This window comes from Empidonax traillii, unplaced genomic scaffold, assembly GCF_003031625.1.
Source record: "Empidonax traillii isolate 1590-97213 ecotype Southwest subspecies unplaced genomic scaffold, ASM303162v1 scaffold234:size820800, whole genome shotgun sequence".
NCBI classification, from domain to species: domain Eukaryota; kingdom Metazoa; phylum Chordata; class Aves; order Passeriformes; family Tyrannidae; genus Empidonax; species Empidonax traillii.
The window spans coordinates 323,152-347,062 of NW_020955427.1; the positions used below are offsets into that span (position 1 = coordinate 323,152).

General features: G+C 39.3%; 1 protein-coding gene across 3 annotated transcripts in view; it reads right to left on the reverse strand.

The window, feature by feature from the left end:
- The window catches only part of RELN (reelin), a 281,279-nt gene that overhangs the window by 224,238 nt on the left and 33,130 nt on the right, over nucleotides 1-23,911 (reverse strand). For all 3 annotated transcript variants that reach the window (XM_027888170.1, XM_027888169.1, XM_027888168.1), the window contains exon 2: nucleotides 10,425-10,535. In XM_027888170.1, coding sequence (XP_027743971.1) covers nucleotides 10,425-10,535 — 111 coding nt within the window. The remainder of the gene's footprint in view (nucleotides 1-10,424; nucleotides 10,536-23,911) is intronic.

Sequence of the window (23,911 nt, forward strand, 5' to 3'; positions counted from 1 at the left end):
GACAAGAATTACAGTAGATTGATTATTTGATAAATGTAAATAATTGCTAGTTCAAGGCTTTCAATATCTTTATAATTTTGAGCTAAAAGGCATATTTTCTTTCTTTTCAGAAGCAAAAGGCAGTGTTTGTATGACAGTAGGTCCAGTAGGTGACCAAAAATAATTAAACTCAAGCAATAGATGAACTATTAAACTATAAACACATATATTTTGTTAAAGAAATCAAAAATAATTATTCTTTCTCCCTCTCTTTCAAGAACTTTAAAAAAAAAGGTGCAAAGTCACACCTGGACTGACATGATCACTCTGGAATAATGGGCTTCGTTCACTAATAAAATCCAGCAGAGCAGAACTGAGCAACAATCCTACCCAAGGAGTAAGGACTTCCTGTGAAGTTCTGCACGTTTTCTTCCTGGGGATTTTGTAGCAGGTATGACTGGACTGAAATCTCTTCAAGGTTGACTTGTGCTCCTGTGAGGTGGTGCTCGCATACAAGCAAGTGCATTTTAGATTCTTTACAACTGTCACTTCAAATTAATCTCAAATTTTCTAACCTCATCAATGTTGTGTAATCAGCTAATATCTATTTTAGCCATGGCACAAGTTGTAAGCATGACTTGTGCCCATGTAAAAGTGTAATCCCTTCTTCACCTACCAGTACTGCAGGTGAAGAAGCTCTGCCCTTCCCTCTATCCACCAAGAGAGCGAGGAGCTGGCCCTGCTCCCACTGTGCCTCACAGCAGCGTGAACTTGGTAGCCTCCTTCTCTAGTTCACGTGTTTTAGCATCTGATGAAGATGGAACCATACCAATCATTCTCTACAAACAGCTATTGCCTTCCACTGGTATATTCCTAAAAACTGAGATATTCCTTTTAGCAGACCTGAAGCAGATTTTTCTTGTAAACCATCTCTGAAAACACACAAATGATTATCAGTCACAACACTGACAACAGACAAGCAAACAGAGAAATCAACTGGTAGGACAGGTGATGATCAGGATTTAACAGAGGGCTCTTAGGCTCCATTTTGCCCTAAGCCTGATTTTTCACCACATATAATCAACTCCAAAATATAATACATTGGCAGATATGGGGAAAGCAGCCTGATCACAACATTTGCTTGTCATAATATGCCAGAAATTAGTTTACAAACTTGTCTTCGAAATTACAATAATAACAGTTTCCCAACATCATTTCACATTTGCAAGGGGCTTCAACGCATCTTAACTGATGAAGTCCAAGAGCCCAGCCCAGTAACTTCAGCTTGAATGTGCTATCGCCTCCTGATAAATACAAAATACAGGGAAAATAATCGGCCTGGCACAACAGGAAAGTCGGGAGAAGGGGCCCTGACTGACTGTCACAGCACAACACATGACAATCAGGCATCACAGACACAGGCTCGGGACAAGAAGCTACGCAGGCAGACACATTGGCAGTGTGAAGCTCATGCAGCCATGGGAACATTTACTTAATATATTCTCGAGGCATACACACATAGAATGCAGTTTTAAGAAGGCCCTGAATTTCTAGGTGATGGCCCTTTTCCCCCTGCTTTATTGAAGTTACCTCTGTTACCACAAGTTACCATGCAACTGCAGCCTGTCAGTACAGCTGAATGAAGCTCTCAAAGCATAATGGCAACATCTTTCAGAGGGGAAAGTATTTTGTTATTGCTAGGGCAATCAGTGAAGGCTTAATTCATTTTTCCTTGACTTTTATGCACTATTATCCACATTATAATAACAGTCATGTACAGTAAAGATTGGGTTTTATTGTGCCAGCATGTCTGTACAGAATAATAAAGAAGAAAGTCCTTGGTTTAGAGATCATGCTCTAAGTGTTGAGCAAATGGGAAGAATGTTATTGTTAAGAAAATAATATAATAAGAAAATAAAATAATAACAAAAGAGAATTGAGTCATACATTGACATTTCTCTAATCAATGCCAAAAGTTAGTAATTTACCCTTACAAAAACTAGAGAAGGTGGATTTTAAGGCAAGATTTAAAATCATAAAATCATTGGAAAAGATCTCCAAGGTCATCGAGTCCAACCTTTAACTAAATACTACCATACCCACTAAACAATATGACAAAGTGCCATGTCTACTCCTTTTTTGAACACTTGCAGGGATAGAACTCCACCGCTTCCCTAGGGAGCTTTTTTCAATGCCTAACAACCCTTTCAGTGATGAAATTTTTCCTAATATCCAACAAAAATCTTCCTTGGCACAACTTGAAGCTGTCACCCCTTGTCCTATTGCTTAGTTGTCTGGGAGAGGAGACTGACTGCCACTTCACCACAACCTCCTTTCAGGTAGTTGTAGAGAGCAATAAGGTCCCCCCGAGCCTCCTTTTCTCCAGGCTGAACACCCTCAGTTCCCTCAGCCTCTCCTCATCAGACTTGTGCTCCAGTCCCTTCACCAGCTCCTTTGCCCTTCTCTGGGCACACTCCAGCACCTCAGTGTCTTGTAGTGAGAGGCCCAGAACGGAGCACAGGATTTGAGGTGAGGCCTCACCAGTGCTGAGCACAGGGGGACAATCAGTGATCTGGTGCTTCTGGACACACTGGTTCTTACACAAGCCAGGATGCCACCAGCCTTCTCTGCCATCTGGGCTCACTGCTGGCTCATGTTCAGCTGACTGTCCACCAACACACCCAGATCCTTTTCCGAACAGCACCAGTTTTTTTACAAAGAATAAAAATTTGTAATATGCCTGTTAACAGCACTCAAAGTGCACCAGTTGAACATGGTACTTGAAAATAGGATGAAAAAAGGAGAGTGAGGAACAAATGCATATGTCTATATATATGGGGTTGTGTGTATTTATTTACATATTATTTTCCATTATTAAAAGGACCTGCAATTTTTACAGTTTAAAAAGTGTTACAGATTACTTTCAGTAAGTATTAGTATAGAAAAAAAAAACACCAATAATGAATATTTAATCTCTTAATATATTTTGAATTAAATCCTTACTGTATTGCGATCAGGATCTTCTCAGAGGTATGAGGTAGCAAAAACCCTGATCAGGTCACAGACTTTTACATTAGTTCCTTACTACATGCATTTTATAAAAAATTAAAACGCAATAAAAATAATTACATTAAAATTCAATTATGCTCTAACTTTTCCCCATAACATTTTCTGGTCACCCAGGGGGAAAAAAATGGATATATGTATAAGACCTGAAAAAACATCACTGTTGAATAGATGTATTTGCTAAATTGGACCAAAATTGGCCCCAACACTTCAATTAGCACTTTGGATTTGGCTATGTAAAACTATTTCTAAAGGCATTTTCTTGTTTCAAAACTCCAGGGACTCCTTTACAAGCACTGCCACACTGGAAAATATTCCTCCGCATTTCCAATGCAGTGGTCACCTCTGATATCATCTGCAAAGCAGTAAATGCTGCCTGTAGCATTAAACACCCACCTGCACCCACTACTGAGAGCTGACAAACACAAGAAACATTACACGTGCCACTTCTACGGAGGTTCATTCTCCTTTTCAACCTCAACCACACAGATACCAGCAGAAGCTACAGGTATATTTAAAAGGTTAAAAGCTTGACGTATTTTACTGTCGTCCTTCTAATGCTCCAAAGACATTCGAAATAAGTTATGGAGCAGACACCATCACTCACTTTTATGAATACTGAATTGTGGACTAACTCAGAGCTCCTCAAGAGATCAGGCAAAATTGGATTTTGACACCCAAGAGCTGCTACTGCCATGGCAGGGGTTATGGTAAACCTGACAAGTCCAAGGGTATCTGTAGAAAAGGGTAAAAGTTCTCAGGGTGATTGAATTGGGCTCAACTAGAAACTAAAACTAGACCAGTTTAAATATTTTCTGTGTAGGCTCCCTCTCTGGTCAGCTTGTTCCTCCAACCTTGGGGAACTTCTGTCTGCCTTATCCTACTGCATGTGGGGAATTTTCTTCCTCAGCAGTTGAAATATTTGGTGATACAGTTCATTGTCAGGCAAGCATGTGTAATTACTGCCTGTGATAATGAATATATGTTATGTTAACAAAGCTGAGAGCATTTCCACGAGGCACAAATGATAGTCAATCACTTGTAGAAATGGTCAACTTTTGGCCATGAAGATTATTTAAGTAGTAATTAAACATCATGACACATACTTTGAAAGTTTTATCATCATTATGGTTTCCTTACATACCATTTGTAGGGGGAAGTACCTTAAAACTAAAGTCAAATGTAAACTTTCTTGACCAATGTCAATTTGGCACCAACTCACAATTTAATTGACTGTTAACAAATTCTCCAAGATATGACTGCTATACAGACATTTTATCTTCCTGTTAATTGGTAATTATGCATTGGCAGAAAAAACAGTGTTTCTTTCCAATTATTCCAGAACTCAGTGATTATTTAAACTTTACTAATTAGCGGCAGAGGGCTGGTACATCTTCTGGGCAAATTGTATTTGATAATCCCCATTAAAATATACATGGCAGTAGTTGACTTGTGACAAAAAAAAAAAAAAAAAAGTGGCAGTTCAAAGGGTATTAGATACAGCACAAGGCAAACAGGGGCTTATTAAAATTTCTCCAACTGTTCTAATGAGAATGCCGAGGGTCATTTCTTCCCAGTTTACCATCTGTTTGGTTTCTGGCAAGTATCTCTGGTGTGAAGGGAGGGTCCTGGAGCCCATTTGGCTTGTCACAAAGTAAACCAGGGATCTAGAGCAATTTCACTGAGTTACAAAACAGCACTTCAAGATCCTAGCGTGCATGTAGCTGAAAACTTTTCTTAAGATCTGTCATTTACCGACTATTCCTTACTTTTTAGAGCTGTGAATAAGCACAGAGAGGCAAAGAGTGAGCAGGGGGGTTCAATTTTACAGGCTCACCTAACAAGGAAAACGCAACAGTTGGCCTTTTTCCATCTCACAATGTTAGTGGGGGATATTTTCCTTTATCTGTGAAAATCTGAAAGCAAAACATTGTCCCAGAAGCATCAGTGTTTGAACATAAACTGATGACAAAACCAAGTCTCTGAAAGCTCAAAACCACATCCAGGAGCAAGTGGGCGCCCCAGGTGCCTCCAAAGCACAGTCCAGACTGATGCACTGACAGGGCTGGGGCACATTTTCTGTGGTAGTCCCTGACACTGTGTGTGTCCTTTAGCGACCCAGTCACTCTCTTTCCTCCTCCTTTGTCTGCAGATGAAACCAGCAGCAAGTGGCATCACCAATGATATCCACTACAATTACTCTGTCCTAAGGCTGCTCAGAGTCAAAGGGGATATGGGACCTGGAAACCACTTTTATCCTTTTCCCCAGTTCCCAACTCATACAGAGCCAGATCAAAATGATCCTTCATCTAAAAATTGAGAGGGGTTTTTGGGTTTGGTTTGCTAAGCAAACACATCTGTAACCAAAATACCAAGCGGAGGATTATGTGAAGGCTGCCTTAATCCTGTCAAAAGGCAATAGAATATATGAAAAAAGAGAGTATAGGATAATTTACTTTGCATTACATTATTTCTGGTGATTGGTCTTCCCCGGATTTCCTCTAGGAAATTTATTATTCACCATATTTCAAAGAACAGTTGTAACTATTTTAGTGGGGGTGGGGGTTTGGTTAGGTTTTTGTGTTGGGTTTTTTTGTGTTTTTTTTTTTTTTTTGTGGCTGGGTTTTTTGTTTGTTTGTTTGAAATCTTCACACAAAGAAAGAATTGCAAAAGAGGAAAGATTGCAATATGATATTTCATCGTCTATTTTTTTCCTTTCTAGCAGATACAAGTTCAGGCACTAAAATGTTACCAGGTAACATCACTCTCTTAGTCTCTTATAAAGTACCCCATAGACTTAAACAATACCTAAATTTCTTGAGCAGTTTATGAGCTCCCAGTAGAATAGAGACATCTGCTTTAAAAGATCATAAACTACACGTTGTATAAATCTACACAAAAAATGAACCAGAAACTTCCTGTTATCCAATTAGGCTTGTGGCAAAGCTTCCCAGTATAATGAGAGCTTGGAATCCACTCTCTCTACCGCAATAGAGCCTATGACCTTCCAAGAGGACTTTTGCAAGTTAGGTTGGAAGGTTAACGTGTATCCAAATGTTATCATGAAATTATTTTTTAAGTCCATGTTTATTATAAGGTAAACATCACTGTAGTAATTACGATTTTGCATAAAAATTAGGGGGGTTTGGGCTTAGCTATAAAGGCTTATGTTTTCCACTATAGTTTGTAAGAAACTAATTATATCAAAGTTAAATATAATTTGTCATGTATTCATGATGTGAAAACCTACCAGGGAGTCAGAAAGCCTTGGGAAGAACCTGAATTTGTGGAGATGCAGTGTGAGTGGCAGGTCAAAGGCAGGCTTTGATGTGCACAGCCCAGCACATCTGCCTGCTGAACCAGCCTGTCAGCCAGGATGATCCCATGTAATGAGACAGATTCAGGTCCTCAGCTCACAGCGCTCCTTATCGCTGCTGGGGGATTACGCAGTAATCTTCTCCTTTAATTGTAGAAATGACACCGTGCTCCTCGCTCTCCAGTGCACGTGGCTTTGGAGAAGCCAAGCAGTATTTTTGTACTTAGGCCAAGCTACAGAGTGGCGTAGAATCATTCCCATCAAACCCACCACTGCATTTATAGCTTTCTAACATGTTTTTTAGTACTCCTGCCTCCCACTTTTCTCTCATATATTTGGATAAATCAAGCAGTGAGAGCCCTTAAGGCTGTATAGGAGGTTAGTCTTGGCGAGCTGATAAACCCCAGAGCACAGCCAGATAACCCATGCTGTTGAAAAAAGACCAAACACCAACAAGAAGCCTCAGAGACAAGTGCAGAGGGAGGGAAGAACACTGACAGATAAAGAGATCCCACAGGAGTCCAAAGTGTGTCTCCAGAGACAGGGTGTGAATAACACTGAGGGGTATCAGTGTGGCTTGTGAAAGGGGCAGACAAAGAGTGGAACTGCTCTTCAGCAGACAATGCTGAAGGATGTGGAAACATTCCCAGGCACACCAACACTGATCAGGAGAGGAGAGTGGAAATTATACTGGTGAGATGCAATAGAGGGTATCTGTTGTATCAGAAGTCCTAAAAAAGAAAGAAACGCTCTTCTTAAAAGTTACATTTAAGGATCATATCTTTGCTAAAGGATTCTCCCAGCTTGATTGGTGAAGTTTCAAGCACACATTTATGTTTTACCCCGGTTCTAATTTTAGCTTTACTGGTTTAGTTTTACCTTAATCTGAACCCAGACAACGGTTCAACCTGGGACAAAACATTAATATTTATGACCAGGTAGGTTACTAGGTAACCTTTATACCCAAAAGTTTCCATATTTCTCCATTAAAAATTGTCAGAATGTTTCCCAGATAACAATTTCAGCAAGCTTCATTGTCAGTCTAATCCCAGAGAGGAATCCAGGAATTATTTCTTTGGCTACACAATATATTCTAATAAAGAAAGAAAACATAACCCTTAGAATTAAAGTATTTTATCTTTTTTCTTCAAAGCTTCTTGACATGGTTAACTGTTATAACTGACAATTATTGTGTCTCCATCAAGTTAACTTCCTAAACTGTGTAATTAAAAGACAATTGTAGCCACAACACAGTAACTTATAACACAGAAGACAGATATATGTATGTTGGGGAGACTTAATATTATGGGGCAGCCTGAAAGATTATGATAATCTAGCGTGACCTCCTGTGTAAGACAGACAAGACCATTTCAATGGTAATACTGCAAGGGAGAAAAAAATATTCTTCCCTGCACCATAAGCAACCACTATCAATCCAGTTTCAGAATATTACTATCTCCAGGTTTTAAAGGCCCAGCTTTGCCACCCCCCCTCCATCTAATCTTCGATAAACCACATAAATCTTTGAATCGAGGTCTCTGAACCTGACTAGTCCTCGACATTAAAAAACCATAATAATTTCCAGCAAGGTAAATCTAACTTGAGCATCACAGTCACTTGCTGGAAAGGAGAAACAGCTTCTTTTATGATTGGAAATGATGACACAACAGATGGATCCCGGGTTTCTGGAGGAAGCGCTTTATGTTTTCTTCAGAAAACAAAACAATGTCATTCCCACCTATTATTTTACTAAACAACATATTAAATACTGTGGAGACTACTCTGTTTTTCTACTGCAAATGGTAGATTTTAAAATACTGTTAATTTTTAAAACTACCAAATAATTTTAAAAAGAGTATCATTTACATGGTAAATGTGTTTTGGAAGCAGCCAGCCTTCTCATCTCTTACTGCAAAGTAGAGATAGGAAAATTTTATGTGGTTCTCAGCCCTGGGAGCCATCAGAACCTCATGGATTGAGCATTCATATAAAATTGAGTTTAAAAGCCATTGCCATTTTTCCTTCACTGTTTACTTTTTACTGTGACTTCAAAGACACTGCACGTGAGCATCATCTGTTATGAAACATTCAGACAGGGTTTTTTTCAATATATATACAAGCTTAGGAGGTAGCAAAGAAAAACAGCAAGATGAGACTTTTATTTAAAATATTTCATAACTAATAGCTGTAACACAACTGACCCTACAGCTTACCCACAGAAAGTTAAATTAAAAAAAAAAAAAAGGGTCAGAAATGGCAGCTGTTTTTCTCTGACATAGAGAGAGGCATGTTCAAGGCAGAGCATCAGATCTCCCCAGGCAAGATATTTGAGAAGTTGTATTGACAAGCAAAATGAAGTAGCTCCAACTCTGCATGAATGCTTTTGCCTCACTTTGGCTTTTGTATTTTTCCAGCCTGTAGGCTTGGAGCTCCTTCTGGATTGCAGAAAGCACATACCAGCAGTTTAGCTGTTAGTTATCTTACAGTGGCTGAATGTAACACATCAACAGCCAGAGAATGACCTTTGGCAAGTCAAAAAGGCCACAACATTCTGCCTGTCACACATCATGTTACTTTGACATTGTCTCAGTAAAACATCCTCTATAACAGCCCTGTTCTGCGAGTGAAGTTACAAATTTAGGGCAAAATACAAACATACTTTGTAAATGCATAGAGGTATTTAGGTTCTTATTATTTTGCTTAATTTTCATTCTTAAATATTATGTGTGATTAAACACGACCTGTATACCTTGCCTAGTCAGTCTGCCACGCTCTTCCCAATGATGTGATACAAACACCTTTTCATGGCAAGATAATAGCTTGCTAGTAACTTAACCATCCCAAAAATTTCACATTGGTAAGTTCTTTCTGTCTTCCTTACTCCCTCCGATTCTATTCATCTTGCAAAGCGTACATTGGGAAAGGAGAAACAGCAGTACAACCTCTTCCAGAACAGAGAATCTTTCAGTGCCCTTTGCATAAGACATGAAATACCTGTGCCAGCCATGCTCTTCCCTTTGAAAGGCTGAGCAAAAGGTTGATCAGTGATGTTATTCACAGAGGCAAAGCCCTTCTCAAATTCTTCCTCAATACAGTTTTAAATAATGCGCTATTTACATTACATTCATTCATTTAAAAGCAAATATATGTCTGCTGGATGACACTCAGATGCCCAGAGCACTCATGTTTTACATGCATTATAACAAAAGTAAGTACCATGAGAGCTTATTATGAAGAAAGTACTGAATTCTAACTCTAACAGACAAATTAACATTTAAACATGCTACTGCAAGTGCAGTACAGCTGGTGTCCCGTACTGCACCTTCACCCTAGATTGCTTGTTAGGGGTCACTGAGTTCCCCCAATTGGAGGAACATGATTCTTACAATTATTTGTAAGGATATAAAAAATGCTCCTGAATAACAAACTGCAGAATGTATAGCTGTCAATTAATTTCACAGACTTAGAAGAGATTTTTCAAAAAATGGTTATCCTTAGCACAGCTGCTGCTGCTGGATGTTAAAGCAGAACTTGAAATGCATAATAATTACACAAAGCCTATCATGCCCCTTTTTACTACAATTCTTTTTTTTCCTACATGGAAAATAATTGGTTGCATAAAATATCGTGATTGGCACTCCAGTTTTAAGGAAGATGTTATCGAGGTAGTGGAAAAAGTTGGTTGACATAAAGGAAAAGGAAACACTTTTTTCAGCCCAGGAACAGTTAGAGGGTTTGGGCTAAGTGCTTTAGTTTATACAAAATGTCGCACCATTTAGAAATGGCCATTTAGAACAATTTAAGTACTGAGGGTTTTATCTCTTGAAATTTATATAATTCAGCATACTAGTACCAGGACTGAGCAAAGATGAAGTGCAGGAAGCAATAGAAGCTGTCTAAAAACCACCACTGCTTTATCTCATTGACTCCCACTGACTTCCATGTATTATTGATTACTCAGCCTAAATTAACCTGTTTCAGTAATTGTGTTGCTATTGATGCCCTCTGTACAAGCAACTATTCATTACCTTGGGTTGCAGAATGTAAATTACACTAGACTTACCAAATCCAAAAGCACTGGAACCACCAACACTCTGGGAAGCCTGAACGCTGGTAGATGTGTAGAGCCCAGTTACCAGTAAGCCATCAAAGAAGGTACTTGTTGAAATAGTCACTGAAATGGGAGAAATAAAATATCTGTAAATATTTATAAGCATTACTTTAGATCCTATACACGTTCTGTGAGCAGGCTCTTGTTCTTGAATGAGATCCCATCATACAGTCCAGCAAATCCATTTAAATTCCCCCAATATTTAGGGTAGCTCTATTACTTTAAATTGGTTCTTGGGAAGTTGTTTTTGCCAGAAGCACAAAACTATGCTATACACTAAATGCACAATGAGTTAGTAAAATAATGCATTGGAATATATGGCTTGTAAGCAATTTCAAGACTTCAGAGTATAGTAAAAGCAATGAAATAATCAGGAGTATGGTACTGTTCTTTTTGGACCTAAATATAGTGCCAGGTTATGGTTATCATGCATATTATAGTATTACACACTGAAATTGTATGGGCATCTGAGACATTCCAGACTGTGTGTATTTAAATAGCTCATGAACGTATCTTTAAGAGATTCCAGGTAATAGCAGAAAACATCAAATAGCAACTACAAGTAACACTGGAATCTATATGTTCTCTGTTAGAATTGACAATTCTTGAAATATTTCATTTATTCTCATATACACTAATTCTCACATTTTTACTTTGGTATGTTTCAAATTGAATCTTTGTATACTTAACATCAGCTTCACCAGCTCTATCTTGGAAAGAAATTATCAAGTGAAAGCTTTAGGTTTTTTCTATTACATAAATGGAATATCCTCTATGCCCAGAATGACTTCTTTAATCCTACTGCAGTGTTCAACCTTCTTTATTTCATAATAACCTCCTGTCCATTTTTTGTAACATTAGGTTGCATACCTCTGAATTGAAAATCGAAGCTAGGAAATTTTACAAAAAAAAAATTAATTAGTTTAATGAAGTAAATATTCTTCTCTTTCTCTCTTCACCTTTGTCTACCATCATCCTTTTCTACAATCTTTACCCATATTTAATTAAAGGTGGATAAACTGCAAATCTGTGGCCTAACATATAGGTGTTTTTTCCTATTTTTTAATTGCATTATGAAGGGCAAAGAACCAGCAAGGAGATGTCCCTGATGAACTCTTATGACTTGTAGCCTCATACACTGAAGATGCATCAAAGCCTCAGTTACCATGCTCATTCTGCTTTCATACTTCTGTCCTTCCTACCCCCTTAACACAGAGAGTTTGGTGCTCAACAGGGATTGCTGTTAAGCTCTGATCTCTCCTTAAATCACATTCTTCCTCCCTATATTGCTCTCTCTTGGTGGGAACATCATGAGCCAGTGACTGGCCAGGGTACTGAAGGAAGGTACTGCAAGGAGACTGCTAAGACATTGGTGACACACATTCAGCTGAGAAACAGTTGGTTTTTTAAATCCTAATAGTCATTTAGTGTTTCCTCTGTGGTACACATTTGGCTTAAACTTAGTGTTTAATATTTAAAAAAACCCATAAATATGTTGACAGTGGCTTAATTTATTTTTAGCAGAGGAGCAATATTTGTCATGTTTAATTTATTCTTCAACTCTTTAATTATCTTCCTTTCTTTGATTATTGAATAGTACTCTGAATAAATCCTGAATCCAACTTTTCTGCTCCCATGATTCTAAATTTCAATGTTTTGCAATAGACACTTCCCTGAATTCAGATGCAGGTTCAGAGCCATATGCTCAATTTTTAAGAAGAGGCCACTTCTGAAATATGTCAAAAGAACAGCAAAAGACACTAGATTTTTTAGAAAATAAAAGATGTATTAGGGAGTGTAAAAGAAAATCAAAAAAGCAAACAATGAATTTTTCCTGCATTTGATGATGAAGTGGTGAATAATGCATGACCTTTTCTTCCCTTTATGCCTTTAAACCAACAAAGAGGCAAAACATATGTTGAAAAGTATGCCTATGTGTTATTTTTGAAGAGTTGGCAAAAAAGTCAGTGAAAAGCATTGATAGAAGGGCACCAGGCCAGTACTTTGCTGCCATTTTGTTTCCCTGTGGGGAAGCGTCTTATTCCTTACTGGATAGGATATAATGCAATAGCCTACTGTGAACAGGTGACCAGTTTCTCTGTGGGAAAGAAGTGATATTTCACAACGTCTGTATCTGACTTTGGACATGTTTGTGTGATTGTCAACCCTCATTTTACATAAGCATGTAAGAGGTCAATTTTTATTGTTGAAAAATTTCCAACACAGCATGGCTCCCTCATTAAGCCTCTGGGAAAGTGCACAACACCTCTAACGCATTTTTTAAAAACAGAACACTAGGCTGTTATTATACACATGTCATATATTTCATAATAATTTCATAGTTCTTCAAGAGGAAAAAAAATTAATCATGACATTCTCAGTGATGATTTTTTTTTCTTCCTACCCACTGGTGAAATAAATCAAATTCCCATAAAATGGAAAAAAACACACACCATGCCAAGTGGTAATGACCAAGACCAGGAAAGTTGTGCTAACGCACAGCCCAGCAACAGGACTGTGATTTTATGTAGGGAGTGGTGTTTGTTACTGAGGGCTCTCAAATACGCCTTCTGAAAGCAATAAGAAGATTCCTCTGAGATTCCCTCCACCAAGCTTTGTGTTTCTCCCTTTACACTGGCTCATGCCATTTGTAGTTGATGTCAAATATCTGGCGCTTCAGAAGAAAGGACCATGGCTGTGAGCTACCTGGACCTTGGAAAACATCTGGCAGGGCACACCAGCACAGAGCACCCAGGGCTGGGCAGGCAAGGGGGCTGCTGGCACAGCCCCACCACTGTCCCATGGCACCCAACCCATGGCAACATAGCAGTGAGTCTCCTCTACAAGTCCTAGCAGGCATTGCTCCATCCTGCTCATTACCCCTCTCTGAGAGGAGAATTTGGGTGAGTGAAGTAGCAAGGATCCCTTCCTGTCACTGGGGATTGATCAGTAGGGCAGGGGATATGCTGGACACTGCCCTTCCACACAGAGCAGCAGCACCCTGTGCCAGCCCTCCTGGCTGCTGCACAAGAGCACGCAGGGATCTCCTCACACTGGAGGATAGGAGCAGATATCCAGTGGTATAGAGGCAGGTAGGAAGCCTTCAATTGCTTTGAAATTTGCTTAGTAAGAGGGACTGAGAACATCTTCCCAAGAAATGCACGTGAGCTGCATTTTTGTAACAACCTACTGATCAGGCAGCAGCACACTGCAAATTTTAGAGGCAAAGCTGATAACAACTACTTTAAAAGTTGTTCAGCACTTCCTTCTATTTTCAGTTCCTGAGATCTTTGCCAATTTTTACTCTCTTGGACTTTTTGGGTTGGTTTGTTTTTCATGGTGTCTGCCTGCCTTATTTAAGGGAGAATGAATTCCATCAAAACACTTTATTAATTTCTGAGGTGAGGTTAGAGGAAAATTTTTTGCCCTGGATGAAAATGTCCAGTGTCCTTTGCTTTCATCAACTCTTCTGCTCTGAAATGTGAGAGCTTTTCTCCAAGTTCGGATAATTAATATTTTATATTTGCTTGTATTATATTTATACACACACAAAAAAATCGAAGTTCACACATGCTCAACAGAGATATTTTCATTTTTAGTATCTAAATATTTCTGGAGATTCTGTCCTCATTTAGTACTCTTATAGTACTTTGACAGAAAAAACTCCCATGAAATACATTTTAGTCCATCTATGCGGTTTGTTGGAGCAGAAGTGCTTTGTGGAGATATTATTTCTGATGATGTTTTGATCTGGAAAGTTTCTCAATGTTTTAGAGCAGGAAGTCATGTCTGCTGGTTGGAGAGAAAGGTGGAAAGAGAAGGATGTTTATCAAAAGTCTGAGCCTTCTGATGAGAATTCAGAATTTCAATTCAGAATCTCAATCACTTCTCAAAAGGCTAAGAAATGTGCAAAATGTCACAAAAATGAAATCGCTTCTAAAGTTTGACCAGCACTATCACCAACAACTTAATCTTAGGAGACACAAAAGCAGACCTGAGAGCAGACCCTAGGATAGAGAAGGTGGTGACTGGAAACCAAGTCACCCACTGTGCACTGTTAGCCCACCTTCTAAATAAGTGAACAGTGTTTGCACAATGGATACAAAACACTCCTGTCCACAAAATGCGGATAGAAATATGTGGATTAGTGAATAAAGTCAGCTTCTTTTGCAAAAGGAAATGGCTCCATGCAAAAAAAAAAAACCAAAAATCCTATGTCCTCCAGTGCCATTTTGCCCCCCCTTCTTTCTGTGCAACAGGTGTGCTCCCAAACTGTGTCTCTGAGAATCATGAAGCCCTCAGTTCAATTTTCCATAAAAAAAAAGCCTGGAGAGTTGCCGACTTCGTCTCCCTGCACACACAGCACACACATACTGCTGTGCTCACCTGAAGTCACTAAAGAGACCGTCTCGGTGAGCACACGGGCTGGCCTCATCCTGCCAATGCCACCATCTCTGGGAAGCTTTGGTGTTATTTCCTTGGGAAGGGTGGCAACAGCCTTTTCTGGAGACGCCTCGCACCTCCCACGACAAGTTTCTGCGAGAGCCCTGGATTTGGTGCCTCCTGGGGGACATGGAACAGCAGTGCCTCTGGCGATGCCAGGAGCTGACATGTCTCGAGGAGGAAGCAGGTCAGGAAGAAGGAGGCTGGCAAAGATGCTGCTGAAATTATACCACAGGTGGAGGCAGCAGCATAACAGGAAGGACAAAGTGGGTTTTAAACTGTAGTTACAGCCAGATATTTCTAAGAAACTCGTGCTATTTATATGAAGATCATTTTCACTGTTTCCAGTGTTAGATGCTACACATACTTCATGCTATTAGAGAAATCTATTAATCACTGTAATTAATTGCATAAAATTTGCCTTACATTCTCTCGAGGGACTGATCCACTCTCTGAAAAGACAAATGTATTTTGACTGCTACTCAAAATACTCCAAATACAGCCAATGCATCTAAACTGTAAGAGCAGAAAAACCTCCAGGAGAAGGAAGGGGATCGTTTCAGGAGAGACCTGCTTACCAATTATACAGGTCTTACCAATTTTGGCTGCTCTTCAGCATCAGCTAAGCATCACTAAGAGGGCTGATACATATAAAAATTCCACAGAATTTGCAGCTGTTGTTGATGACAGTCACAGAGTTAACAAACTTTAAGGCAATGAAAGGGCTAGATGTAGATTTATAGATATAACACATGAAACCAAATGAGTGGAGATTTAATAGAGTTCAAGAACAAATTGATAAAGAGAAAGATCTTTGATGCCCCACATACTGATTTACATGAGTCAAGACCTACAGCTGCAGTATAAAACCGCCCTTTTGTATACCATAAAGAAAACAGGAAATAATTTTGGTATGTGAAATGGAATCACCACAGACAGTGGACTTTACAAAATGAGGCTTTCTTGCATCAAAGCACTGAAAAGCATTATTTTAAGATTCTTCTCAAGGTCAAAGCCAGTTCCTTATAAAACTGTAATATTGCATCACTGTACACCTGATTCATGGCTGGAAACCTTCCTCTGAGGAAATAAATTACTTATACTGAAGCAATTCTTTTTGGTTTTTTTTTGCTTCACTCCTAAAAAAAATACACCAGCCTCCAAGTAATGCAAGTCAGGTGTGCAGTGGCACAGTTCAGAGAGGGCTCTGTCCCTTCCCAGTGCTGTAGGATACTGCAAAAGGAATGGAGGCTAACATCAATACAGCAAAGACTGTCAACAACACGCTGCATTCCCACAATATTCTGAGCTGGGAGGGACCCACAAGGATTATCAAAGTCCAACTCCTCACCCTGCACAGGACAGCCTCAAGAGTCACACCATGTGCCTGAGAGTGGCGTCATCCAAACACTTCTTGAATTCTGGTGGGTTTAGTGCTGTGACCACTGCTCTGGAGAGCATGTTCTAACACCCAACCACCCTCTAGGTGAAGAACCTTTTCCTGATATCCAACCTAAACCTTCTCTGACACATCTTCAGGCTTCTCCCTCGGGTCCTGTCACTGGTCACGAGAGTGAAGAGATCAGTGCTTGCCCCTCCACTGCCCTTCCTGGGGAAGCTGTAAATTGCAATGAGGTCTCCCCTCAGTCTCCTCAATATAGGGAAGATCTTTGTCCCTTCCCAAGTTGCTTCCCTCATTTGGGCAATGGAACCTCTATGTTACCATCATACAACACCAAACACAAGTGACACGGGTGTAAACCCATTCCAGCGTGTAGTGCTGTTGGGCACAGATAATGCCAAGCCCAAATCCTTAAAATACCAGACCTCCCCTGAAAGGACAACAACAGATTAAATTGCTAGTAAAAAGAGAATAAGCCCTGATGCCTTATTTAAAGGTCCACTGTTAAGACACCCCAGTGATTATCAATCTATAAATACTCAGATAGAGTTTTACAGGTATGCATTTAAAAGAGTGTGCTGATAAATTTATTTGTAAATGAATGGTGGAGAATGCATTGTTACAAGAATCCAGAAAGCATATACACCTAATTGTACTCAGAACCTAATTACTAAAAAGACATTTTTAAAAGACTAGTGATATATATGTTGACATCAAACTAATTTTTTCTACTCACAGAAATACTTTGCTTTCAAAAGAACCCAAAATCTAGAAATTTGTAATTATGCAGCTATTTCAAATATGAATGCCAGACAGATATGCATGAACTGTATGAATCACAGGTCTACACATCATCCAGCAAAAACAAAAGTAGAAAACCCACAGGATTCTTATTCCTACTGGTTTTGATTTTCCTCAAGTAAGTGGAAGAAAATTAAAAAGAAAGACATTTCAGCATGGTTAAACAAACAGACTTACAACTGTGAAAGCATTCTCCCTTAGGTATTGGTTTCCTGAAGTCCACACCAAAGCACTAAATTCACAACAACACACCAATGAACTGTTCTTGAAGGTGCACAGAAAAGCACCATTTCTGACCTGTGATGCCATCACCAGTAACTCCAGTTAGTAATTACTCTTCGAAGGAGGGGAGTAAAAATGCACAAGTTTTGAACTTAAAAATCAGATCTCATATTTCTTTGCATTACAGTACTAGTTTCAGTGCTTCTGCCCCATGCTCCATCAAATCTCTTTGTAGCTTTTCAAATCCTTTCCTAAATTGGTAATGAGCAACAGAGAACTGAAAATAGATTGTGGATGTGTGGCAAGATGTCAGTAACATGATATACAGAGACATCATTTGTCATTGATGCAAAGAGTAGCCTATCAGGCTTGTGAAAGAACTATTTGCAGAGACACTACTTATAACAACTTTTTGACAGTTTATAACAAGACAGTGGCAATGACATCAGCAGCAATATAAGCACTCTTTATTCTTATACCCCTAAACCATGAAGGATTGGTCACACTTTTTTGTGAGCTTCAAGATGCTGCAGAGCTCCCACCTCACTAAAAGTGAAGAGTTCAATGGTCAGACCTGTGAACAGACTTCCAATATGAGACCTGAGAGTCTGACTTCTTATGTATTGAAATCCCTAACTTAAATATGTTCCTGACCATACTCAAAGCCACCAAAAACTTGGCCACGTTGAGCAGCAAGGTTCTTTGTTCCAGCTGGCATCATCAAACACGCTGGCACAGCCCGAAGACCTGACAGAGGAGAGGTAAGCCTGGCTGCTGTCATCAAAGCAGCCTGCTAAAACCCAACAGATGGGTAATTAAGGCTCTCGCCTAGGTAAGAGGATTCAAACCTGAATTTCCCAGCAAAATATTCTAAATTATTTTAAACCCCAATGCCTGTGTGGCCCAGCCACTCTCCCTTAGCTGCAGGCATTGCATTTTCTATGGGAAAAAGTGACTACCAGCTGGCACAGAAAGAGGCATGTTCCCTATTCTGGTTGGGGCAGCCTTCTTGGAAGAAGAAGACGGAGGTTTCAGTCAGTGGCCCAGTAAATATGTGCTACTGCTATATAAAGCTCCAGAGAACATCATATCTATTTATGTCACCCAGTTTAGACTGTAAATCTCATCCTAATGTTGATATCTAAAAGAGACCAGATGAATCACACTCAAGAAATGCCTGATTCTCCCCACTGATTGTAAAGGAAGCCTAGACTGTAAAGCTCAGCTGTAGATGTCAACACTGAAGATGGCTAAACTGACATTTTTCCCACCAAGAGCCACTCACACAGAGTAACCTAATTATCCAACTTTTGTTTAAATGTCCAACTATCCCCCACGTCAGTGGGAACTGAGCAGGAATTAAGCATCCCAGCACCCAGAGCTCATCCGAGGACATTGGAGACAATGACTATCTTTATCTTCTTTCTTGTGTTATGCTAAATATATCATTAATGCTTAGCAACTTAGCAAGCACTTATATTACCAAAAGGCTCCAAAGGGTATCAACAAATGTCTGTTATTCCGTTTCATAACTCACAGAGCCCTGAATACCATTAATAAACTTTAAGCAGTAAAACCAATAAACTGGATATGAAATAAAATCTGTATCACAAAAAAATGTACATCATCTATGTCTCAAAAAATATCATTTACTAAAATACACCTCTGAGTAACAAAATATTGTTAATATGGGAATAATTACCATAACTGCCACTAAATTATGTTTTAACAGTATTTACATGATGTTTAGACTTAAATGATTGTGAAATGTATTTTGTCAGTCATAGTGTATTCTTTTTCTTGTCCAAAGTCCCAGGAACAGATTGGAAGAGATGATGGTAATTTCCAGATCTCATCTGTTATAAAGGGTATGAAACAAGCCTGGTTATTGGTCAGTGTTGGAATTGATTTGTGTCCATATTCAGCAACCACCAATCTCCTTAGTAAGCTTCAAATTCAAATTTTCTCATGCTTCTACGAAATGTGTCAACATAAAATTTTTCCAAAAAACTCCAGATTAAACATTATTGTGATTACCTTTTTATTACTCTAAGCCTGAGAGTACTGACCCCTGTTTTGAAGCCTAACCTTATTTTTCATGCCTTTCAAGTTTATGTGAGGTTGCCTGTTTGATACCCATACATGAAAATTTCATATTGTTGGCTGTGCTCTCAGTAAATTATTTAGAAGGTCTGAATATTACTGTAGTGTGCAGATTTTCAGAAGTTTGGTAAATCCTTTTATTCTGCTGTCCTCAAAAGACAAACAACCTCTCAGTACACAATTAACAATAGAATTAAAAAGGGAAAAGAAGGTTGGCTTAAAAAGAGAGAAAGTTTAATTATCTACTGGGAATTTATTATAATGCAGTAATATCTAAACATTTGCAAGAACTTTTGTCTTAATTTTATCTAAGGAAGCACGCCAACTAAAACCAGGCTGTTGAACATGTTTACCTCAGGCTAAAAGAAAACAAATCCTCTTATAGACCCATGAATTATAATAAGCAAATATCATGAAATGCATGAGTTCAAGAGATACTCGAGAACAAGGAAGCATCTGGCTGCCCCTGCCTTGAATAAGTGCACTCTTCACTGAGTAAAAGCTGGCTGGCTGGCTGAGCCCAAAGAGTGGTGGTGAATGGAGTTGGTGGCCAGTTCCAAGTGGTGATCCCCAGGGCTCAGTACTGGGGCCAGTTCTGTTTAGATATCTTTATCAATGACTTGGCCAAGGGGATCGAGTGCACCCTCTGTCAGTCTGCAGATGACAACAAACTGGGCAAGTAAGTTGGAGTTGCCCTCGCTGGAGGGTAGGAAGGCTCTGCAGGGGGATCTGGACAGGTTGGATTCATGGGCCAAGGCCAACTGTGTGAGGTTCAACAAGGCCAGGTGTGGTTGGGACTTGGGTCACAATAACCCCATGCAGAGCTACAGGCTCGGGGCACAATGGCTGGAAAGTGGCCCAGTGGAAAACGACCTGGGATGCTGGTCAACAGTCAGCTGAACATGAGCCAGCAGTGTGTCCAGCTGGCCAAGAAAGCCCATGGCATCCTGGCTTGTATCAGAAATAAAGTGGCCAGCAGGACCAGGGCACTAATCGTTCCCCTGTACTTGACACTGATGAGGCCACACCTCAACCCCTGTGTTCAGTTCTGGGTCTCTCACTCCAAGAAAGACACTGAGGTGCTGGAGCATGTCCAGAGAAGGGCAACAGAGCTGGTGAAATCTTGAGCACAAGTCTGAGGGAGCTGGGGGTGTTTAGCCTGGAAAAAAAGGAGACTCAGGGGACACCTTATTGTTCTCTACAACTACCTGACAGGAGGTTGTAGCCAAGGGGGGTCGGCCTCTTCTTCCAATTAATAAGCGACAGGACAAGAGGAAACGGCCTCCAGTTGCACCAGGGGAAATTTAGATTGGGTATTAGGAAGGATTTCTTAATGAAAGAACTGTCAAGCACTGGAAGATGCTGCCCAGGGAGGTGGTTGAGTCACCATCCCTGGAGGTATTTAAAAGATATGCAGATGTGACACTTAGGGACATGGTTTAGTGATGGACTTGGCAGTTCTGGGTTAATGGTTGTACTCAATGATCTTTTCCAACCTAAAAGATTCTATGATTTTCAAATTAAAATATGCCACGCAATGTTCTTTAATAACTACTCATTTGTACTATAAAATATATCCCTAGAAAAATATAATAGATTTATCTTTTCCTAAACATCCCAAAAGAAATTCCCTAAAGCTTGCATCCTCCAATTACTTTTATAATAGATTTAGGAAAAAAAAAAACAAAACAAAACCAAAAACAACTAAATCAGCCTCTTCCTTGCTTTAGGCCTTCTTTAATTTACCCTTAAAAATATACTGAAAACTTGAACACAGACCACTGAAAATAAGTTTGTTACTCTCAAAGAATGTAAATAATGTTTATCCAGCCCCCAACGTACTGAAAAATTATACTGTTGTGTTATAAAATTCAATACCTATTTTCTAGTACCAGTGCAAGTGTGACAGTGATTGCATGGTGGCACACATAACACATGGATTTTCTAATATCCTAGACAGCACTAGTTCCCAAACACAGAGTATACGTAGCTGGCGTGAAGTACAAGATTCGGGATGCTTCAGGTGCTTTAAGACACATGCCTCCTCAGTCATTGTGAGGAAAACACAGGAAGGATGCAAGTACAGCAGAGGCCAAGGGTCAAGCTCCAGTCTGTGCAGGGACTGGCCCTCTGGAAACAGGGATGCTGTACATTATCAAAAATGACACACAAATGTATTTAGGCAACTGAATTGTCCCACTAAGCTGGCCAAAAGTCCCTTCCAGCCAAGCTGTACCAACGCAGACAGCTGCAGATTCTTTGAGAGGAGTACAAGAATCAGGGTGTGCAGAGAAGGAGCCCCACATCCCTTCCACATACACTCCCAACTCTAGGTGTGCTGGGTTGTGATGTATAATAGTCACCAATGAACCACTGAAGTGTCCATTCACATAACTGCATTTGTACTTTTACAGCTTCAAGAGACGAGCTCCACCATTTAATTACACAATGCATGAAAATGTTTTTCCTTTATTTTAAAGCTCTCTTTTCTCTGAACTCTTGTTTTTTCAGTAACAGCAAAATGTTTGCTTTATCAACAGCATTCAATATTTATAGACATATTTCAGATCTCTCTCATCTCTTTTGCCAAGCTGAGAAAACTTGTCTTGCACAGGAAGATGTTCCCTCTCTCTCATCATCCAGTTTTATTATGTTTTTTCCAAGCAGAGGCAAGCAGATCTGTGCATAACACCAAAATCTGGCTATAACATTGTACTGCAAACCCAGTGGTGGTAAAATGATGCTGGCTGTTTCACGCTTCACTCCTTTCCTCATAATTCTAAGGTTCAATATGAAAAATTTTTTGACTCATGTTTAGCACTGAGTTGATACATTTTGAAATTCACTCCCAATATCCTGTCCCACATATTCTGCGTAATTTTTACCTTTACCACCTGCATTTTAACAGTAACACAGTTAGCATTAAGTTTTACAACCTTGAACAGTATGGTATGACACTGTTAATCTTCCTAATAAGCCCCCATTATCATTTTGACCACCTTTAACTTCAGTCATCAAGCCATGACAACAGCACTTCTTCCTCATCAGCCACAGTCCTCCCTCCTCACAGTGGGTTTCTTGCGGGATATAATTCAGATGAAATCTGGCATAGTCTTAGATAGTTTAGATCATGAACAAGAGTCAGCAATAAAGTTTCTGTCTCCATTTATCTTTAACATGTTTGTGCTTTTCTTCCCTAAACCAGAGCTTAACAAGATTGCTTAATGGACTGCAAAAATAAGAGACCTTAAATAACCCGGTGCTTTGCAGTCTAAATACGTTGGGCATCCAATATAGCAACTGTTCAGCGGACATGCAGGTATTTTTTTTTAATAACAGACTGGGGATTCATCTGCCTGAATGCAAGTTTGCAGAACATCATCCTTCTCATACAAACTGCTCATCCTAGAGTCCTTTCTGTACAAAAGATTTACCCAGTACAGTCAGCAGAGTTTGAGTCGCAGTCTGTCCAGCACCAAAGCAGTTACAAGTCAGGCTCTGGGAGAGGTGGCTACAGACCCTGGAGAGCAAGGAGGCAAGAGTGCACAAGAGTCTTGATTAGCAGGGCAAAACAAAAATTAGCATGGAAAAGTGAAGATTGAAATGTACTGAAAGTTGCTGAAAACCATGAGTAGAAGGAAGAGAACCAAAATACATAATACTGTATTATTATGGGAAAAGGACACAAGAGTTTGAAAATGCGATTTAATTTTGTATGTGTGATTCATGCAACAAAATAATTCTGCCTAAGCACAGTCCCTGATTTACTTGGTGCAGAATGCTATTAAAAAGAAAAAAAAAGCACTAGACAACTCCCTTCTATAAACTGGAATAATGATACTAAATAGCCTAGAGACTGATTGACATTTTACGTTAAAGTAGACAAAACGGATCAAATAAGGATTCGGATGGGAAAAATATAGTAGGGTTTATACTAAGTATAAAGTAGTATTTATACTGAATTCTGGAAGATGACCAGGCTGTAACAAATATTGATACAATCTTTTGACCATACATCGTAAATTAATATTGAAAGGTCTAATCAATAAAAAAATACTTATTTTCAAAGGTTCAAAGCAGAAGAACATGGAAAGAATCTGGAAAAATAAGAAAAACATTCACTAGTCCTCTGACATTAAAAAAAAACAAATGAAAATGGAGTCCAAAGAATGAAAATAATGTGCTTGAGAAATAAAACTCCTAAATGAAGAGCAATATTAAAGCTCAGAGGCATCTGTTTTGTCTTATCTTTATGGATATATGGATAAATGGGTCAGAGAGGCAGAGATGGGGACACATTCAATACATATGCGTATCCTTTACAGACTAATTCTTCACAGCGTGGTTTGTAAAGGCTGAGTGTGCCAAGTAGTTGACAGCTACCTCAGTAAGGGTATGGTTGTAGGTACATCATTTTGTGAAGAGTTTTTTGTTCTTTGTGTTAGGTTTGTTATAATGGTCAACTACT